The sequence below is a fragment of the Psammomys obesus genome, unplaced genomic scaffold (genome assembly GCF_907164565.1).
Source record: "Psammomys obesus unplaced genomic scaffold, mPsaObe1.curated_primary_1811, whole genome shotgun sequence".
NCBI lineage: Eukaryota > Metazoa > Chordata > Mammalia > Rodentia > Muridae > Psammomys > Psammomys obesus.
In genome coordinates this window covers 3,712,208-3,719,125 of record NW_026585643.1, presented here as the reverse complement: position 1 = coordinate 3,719,125, position 6,918 = coordinate 3,712,208, and the positions used below count along the sequence as shown (strand labels likewise).

At 37.7% G+C, this 6,918-nt stretch overlaps 1 protein-coding gene across 4 annotated transcripts in view; it reads left to right on the top strand.

The window, feature by feature from the left end:
- The window catches only part of Zdhhc20 (zinc finger DHHC-type palmitoyltransferase 20), a 57,213-nt gene extending 51,474 nt beyond the window's left edge, over nucleotides 1-5,739 (top strand). For 3 of the 4 annotated variants that reach the window (XM_055617069.1, XM_055617051.1, XM_055617093.1), the window contains 2 exons: nucleotides 1,106-1,182; nucleotides 2,153-5,739. In XM_055617069.1, coding sequence (XP_055473044.1) covers nucleotides 1,106-1,143 — 38 coding nt within the window. In that variant the 3' untranslated portion in view covers nucleotides 1,144-1,182; nucleotides 2,153-5,739. The remainder of the gene's footprint in view (nucleotides 1-1,105; nucleotides 1,183-2,152) is intronic. The other variant, XM_055617060.1, reaches the window with a different exon arrangement.
- The last annotated feature ends 1,179 nt before the right edge of the window (nucleotides 5,740-6,918 follow it).

Sequence of the window (6,918 nt, the reverse complement as noted above, 5' to 3'; positions counted from 1 at the left end):
TTTTTTTTTTTTTTTTTTTTTTTTTTTTTTTTTTTTTGAGACAGGGTTTCTCTGTGTAGGCTTAGCTGTCCAGAACTCACTTTCTAGACCAGGCTGGCTTTGACTCAGAGATCGCCCTGCCTCTGCCTCCCTGTGTGCTGGGATAATAGGTGTGCTCCACCACGCCTGCCTCTGAATAATGTTTTAAGAATGTTTTTTTTTTTTTAACTGTTCAAGTATGCACTTAGTTGAAAACAATTTTTGAAAAGCATTGTACTCAAACTACAAGTGCCATATGCCTGTAATTCTAGCTCTTGGGGGCTGAGGCAAGAGGATCACAGTTCTGTGCCCAGTGCAGATTCCTTGTGAAACCACCCTTGGGGATACATGGAGCTTTGTAGTCTTTAAGGAGTAGTATGGCCGAGTCTTGAGCCTTCCTTGACATCCATGAGCTCAGGTGTAGGTAGAACAGCTGCTGAGAAAAGTGGGATTTCTGGTCAGAACTGGGTGGGCAACATCATCTGGGCACATACCTCCCATCACCAGCCCATGTCCTTTCTCTTCCAATGGCTGTATGGCTGCCAGGAATCTCTTGCACTATAGGAAAACGTTTGAGATATTCAGATCAATTTTAGTAATTCCAGGAAGTACCCTGTCAACTCAGGGACTTGCTCTTGGAGAAGCATTTAGAACTTCTTTTCCTTCCAGTTTTGATGATACACCCTTGTATCCCAGTACTCAGGAGCTGAGGCTGAAGGATTTCCATGAATTTGGGGCCAGCCTGGGCTGTAGAGTGAGACCTTGTGTCAGAAACATCATTCCCTTCATTTATTTAATGAAGGGAATCTGTTAGTGTCTTAGGGTCATTAAAATGAGTCAGCTCTTAGGGAAAGTAAAGTAGAGATGTCTCTCATGCGCTTCTTAATTACAGCTGCTTAACATCCGAACTGTGGAGCATGTTCACACTGCCAGCATGAGAAAAGCTAACAAACTCTAACTCGCTGTAATCATGCTCACATTCTACCTTGGTAATACTCACAGATGTTATCTCTAATATAATTAGCTTCACAGTTTAGCCAGTAAATTAACACTTTCTTTTGTCTTATAATTAATTATATGTTTACAGGGACAAATAACCATGTTACAGTGGCAATAGAAAATTGAGTACTACTTGTTCATAACTAACCATTTGATGAGTGCAAGGTAAGACAATATAAAGGTAAATTCCTTTAGCAAATGTAGTTTATTTGCATATTTCATTTCAAAACAATTTGTCATTTTTTTTTCAATTTTTTATATCACCCAAGTCAAGCATTTTTGTTCTATGACTGGAATGTGACTTCTGCCAGAATCTTATTCCTTGCTACTTCTAACACAACATTACTAACCATCTGTTGGTAGATTAATGAAGAAACCAATTGAAAATGTTTGATTTACATGTAAGCATGGAACAGTATCTTACTAGTTAGTGCAATGAAAAAAGGGTGACTTTGCTCAGGATTTAAGAGGCTTGGTCAAGTGAAGGTTGAGTAAAGGCTGACACAGGCTCATTAATGTTAGTTTTACAAGAACGGCAACAAAGCATTGTCTCAAATGCTTTGGCCCAACGCAGCACACATTGAGTTGTCCCCTTCCCTTCTGGTTACTTTTAGTTTTCCCAGAGGAAAGTAGAGCATCTGCCACTCCAGGCTAATCCTGAGGTCAGGTCTTGGTAGAGGACCTGGGGCCTGTCTGTGCAGGGTTGGAGGCTCCACAGCCAGGGTTCCACGCCTCACCTCTGTAGACCAGGCTGCACCGTGAAAAGACGCCAGCTGCCGGGTCTGCACGGCAAGCACAGTCTCATCAGCCCCACCCACTTGGAGTTAAAGTTCCCGACCAGTGCTCCTTCCTGCAGCTGCACTGCTTCTGCTAAGTCAGAGGATCAAGTCTGTCCAGCAGTAGATGGATGTGAGGGACTGCCTCCCTGATGGTGTCCAAGCAGGCATGCAGGGCCCCACATGCAAGTTGAAAGCTCGTTTGTTACCTCCTTCACTACTAACAAAAGTATATTATAGTAGAACTCAAGGATTTGATTTCTAACTTGCTAGTCCATGGGATCATTTATTAAATATCTAAGGGCCAGCCTGGAGAAGTTGGCTTTCAACTAATAATTTAATTATTTCTGTTTTTGTAGGTATATAAAAACACATTTTGGACTATTTTCAGTTTTATTGGCAAGAAAATTACCGGATGGAATGAAATAATTGAAGTATAACAGAAGATATATTTTTTAAAAGGAAGTGTTTGAACAGTTTGATGGATCCACAGAAGCACTACAGAGCAGAAAGATGCCTTAATTTTTAGTGTCCATTTGTGCAACATTGCCTCACAGCTCAAAAGTGACTTAATTTTCCTTTGGAAATAACACCTGTTTTGAGATGCTATCATCACATGTTAACATGCCGTATGTATTCTTAACAGCTGAGTCACAACATTAGAGTCTTTCTTAGTATCCACATAAATTCCCACCCTAAAAACATAAACAAAAAGTTGTCTGTGGTGGAGTCATCTAGGGAAAATGGTGGCTAAAAATGATAATACAGATCACTGATTCTTATGCTGTGTAAGAGAAGGAAAATACTGTTTTTTTATTAGATGTTTACTAATTTATAATTACTGTTTTATACTTGTAAACATTTTAATAAAGATTTTTTTATTATTGGCTACAAAATAACACTCAGAAGGATTCAGATACCTAAATATAATCATTTAGAACATTGAAGATATTAATATAATTCAATGAAGATTGTAGATAGAAGCATTGATACTTCCAATTAATACTTCTAAAAGCCAAGTGGCATACACCTGTAATCCCAGCACTCAGGAGGCTGAAGCAAGATTGCTGTGAGTTTGAATCTAGTCTGGGTTACAAAGGGACAAATGCATACATAGGTATCCAAAACGCAAAATAAAAGAAGCATTAATGCAACCATGTGTTGTAGTATGTGCCCAAGGCTCAAATGCAACATGGTAGTCAAAGAAATATTTTGGTATTCTCTGCTTTTTAATTGCTAATTGTTGAAACTTCAGGGGAATTTTATATGAGCAAGGAAGCACAGAGGTTCACATGCTGTACGAAGATCAAGTACAGCATGAATAGGTGGAAACGGCTAAAGAAGAGAGAATGATAGAAGGAATATTACAAACAGTTAAACAGATTTTCATCCCCAAAGCATACAGACTACAACATACTATTGAATAGGCTTTCTAAAAATTAATGTGGTACTGTATAGTAATTCTGTAACAGCATAAACAGTGACTGAAAATGCCATTCCAGGTGAGGGTGAAGTAAATAGAGCAAAAACGGAAATTCCCAGTCGTGGGCTTGAAAAATGTTCAGTAGATAAAGGGACTGAGACTAGCCACATGCTGGAAGGAGAAAACCAACTCCCACACATCTTTTGACAGACAACCCTTTTAAAAGATAGTATGTCCTTTAGAATCTAGTGACCTAAATAGGAATGGCTGTATTTAGATTAGTCCCGTCTGTAAAAAGACATTGTGGGAATGCTATCTTGGTTTATACTGTTTGTCAAAGAAAAACCCAAAATGATTGCTTTTAGTGGACCAGCAAAGAGAGGTCTCACTCATGTGCTGGTTTCTGGGGTGGGACTGTAGAGTGCCACTGTCTGCACAATGGGATTGTGGAGGACAGGGCATCCTGTATGAGCTGGACTACAGGACTCCCATCACTCCCCAATTTCAGGAGTTGAAGTTTGCAAAATAACCTTGTTTTTCATGTACCCACCAAGCATCTCTAGAATCCTCTGTATATCAGACATTATACTAAAGATAATATTGTGATTTCCTAATCCTGCATAAATCAAGACAGCTGATGTTCCAACTTTGCAATTTGGGAAATTTATTGAATTCCCATTGACTTCACTAATGCTGAATCTTAAGTAACTTTTCCTTTGGACCAGAGGAGTTAGTTAGCATTGGAACCATGGTTTAAAATTATATGTAGTTTGAATTCCTCTTTGTTTCAACTCTTTATTATTAAAACTTTGATTCTAACAGAATGAATTAAGAGATACCAATTACTGCTAGATATGTGATAAAGCTCGCAATCTCAGCACTTGTGAGCCTGAGGCAAAAAGGTCAAGTTCATTCTCAGCTTCATAGTAAGTTCAAAAGGAGCCTGTGCTGCATGAGACCCTGTGTCAAAAAACCAAGAGAGAAAAAAAGTTCAATTACCAACCAGAAATACCACCTCAATTTTGTAGTTTGCATGCTACTTTCAAAAGCGTTCTCTTCTGGTCCTTCCGTGTTTCTATATTTAGTTCAAGAGATTCTGATGCACCTGGCATAATATGCCCTTTTAACATATCCTTATATAGAAGTACTATCTTTCTGAGTTTTCATCATTTTTGTTTATTAACATTAGTAAACTATTTTTAGTTTTTTGCTTTGGTAGCCTTTATGCCCAACATTTTGCCACATTCTAAAATATTTAGCAGGCTTTTGTTGTTCTGTTTTTGTTTTATTTAGTGCTGGGGAATCAATCCCAGAGGTTCATACTATCTATCAGTGACCATTTGTGAAGGGCCAGGAAGTGGGATGGGAATCAGGGCAAGGCTCCTCTTTAGTATTTCAACTAGCATTGAGTCTGCTGTCAGCTGGGGACCAGGTCAAAACAAAGCTTTGCCAAAATTTCAAACACTTGAACATTTGTGAAGAAAATAGAGTTGAATTTCAGGTCTTGCCCTTGCCATTAAAAAACATTAGACAGAAGACTTGGTTTATCCAGGTACAGAGGTACTTGACTGTTGAGTACCTGCGGCACCTGACCACCGTCACTGTGCCAACCAAAGCAGCTGCAGTGTACCAGCTAATGAAATGAACATGTTTACAAAGTTGAGTTTTGTCTTCATAAGAATGATTTTTTTAAAACTTTTTACATAGTGGTTATGATTCAGTGTGTTATAACAGGTTAGCTTAAATATATGGTGTTTACTTGAATTTTAATTCTTACAGAAAGCAAATTTTGACTGTTTACAGGAGTGCTTAAGATGAGTCATGAGATCTCCAATTACCGCTAAAGCAAATCTGTGTTAAGGGCTTAGTGTTAGAGCCTGTGCATTTGGGGCATTGAATAGGCAGTAACTCAAAAATATGCGTAGCTTACATCTTGATCTACAAACTAGTACTTCTAGCTGTAGATAAGTATTTTTAACTAATCTGATATTAAGAAATCATATTTTTGCATTTCAGTCAAACTAATAACATGTAAAAGTACAGATAAGATGTAAATCTGAATTCATGTTTCATATGATCTAAGCTGTATTTTTAAATTTAAAATACAATAGAGATTTAGAAAGGTCCATATTTTTCTAATGACTTCACTCTATGTTATTTTCTTGGGTTGTGTAAAGCAAGGAATTGTATTTGTATTAAGAGGCTAAGAAAGCTGTTAGTTTATTATATTTGTACGTGATTACAGACAAGTCTATGCCCATTTAAAAGAAAAGAAGGATACTATTTAAGGCGATATTTAATATGCTTTTCTATAAACAAGTTTGAAATATAGTTTCCCTTAGCTGTCTTTACTTATCAGTAGCATGGCTTTGTATTTATTTCTCATTTGTGTAACCCTAGACCATGACTGATGACTCTTTGCTCTGTATTTTGGATGGCCTAACCTGCATTAATATGTGCATATTTTACAACTTTTATTTCAGAAATCATAATTACTTTGTTAATAAACAGGCTTTAAAGATACTATGTTTTGAATGGTTTTGTTGCCATTATAAAATTACTTTTATAATATAAAATCAAAATAATTATCATTTTGATCATTGAACTAAAATCTGTTGTTTAGTTCATTGGTTCTCAACCTTCTTGAGCAACTAATAGTTCAATCTTCTTAATTTTGCAACCCTTTTAATGCAGTTCCTCATGTTGCGGTGACCCCAACCGTGAAGTTATTTTCGTTGCTACCTAAGGAGAAATTGCTGCTGTTAACGAATCGTAACCTAAATATCTGTGCTTTCCCATGGTCTTAGTCAACTCTTGTGAATGGTCTTGACTCACAGGTTGAGAACTGGTGATTTAGCTACAGAGTTTAGTAATTTCTGGAAATAGCCTCTAAGAGAGGCAGTTAATTTGTAGTTTACATAGTTTTATTCAGAACCTAAAAAGTTTAATTAATTAGGCTTTTACTGAACAGTTCGTTTTACAAGGCACTTCAAGATCTTGCTTACCACCAGATGTGTAAAGTACATGAGTTGTGGTTGTTATATTACAAGTAATAGGTGTTATCTTGATCATTAAATCTCAAGAGGATCTGGAAAAACCAATAGAGAGGCTCACAAAGATGAACAGGCTTGTCTCCGGCAACTCTTGGGGGCGCACACCAGGATTTGTACTTGTGTAAGAATATTCATTATATATACATATCGGACAGAGGATTTACCATGATCATAAAGATGGTTTTCCCATAGTAAGGCTTATCCATTTCAGCACGTATGTGCTGACCCCTACAACTTCTCCAAATCTGGGAAACCCAGAACCTAAAAAGTGCTGCATAATTTGTGGTACTGGGAGACGGCATTCATGCTCTCCTCTTCAAGGAAAAAGTAATTCATTACAGTACTGTTTGAAGCAACAAAAAGACTGAAGTGTCCTGAGCCTGACTCCACTTCTGTTTGCGTGTGCAGTAGAGTGTCTAAAACATGCATGACCAACCTGCAGGGGGGCTGCTTCCAGAGAGGGGAGCTTGGAGTTGATAGCTGCCACTTCAGTGTTTGTGTTTTTATACTTTTCTACCGGGTGCCTACATTGATTTTCAGAGAGAGAAAAAAAAATGCCTTAGATAGTCTACATCAATGATGAAAATATGCTGGCTGTTAGACCGGTGTGGTGCCTATTTGAGGAGGATCGAGAGACTGCCTCTCACAT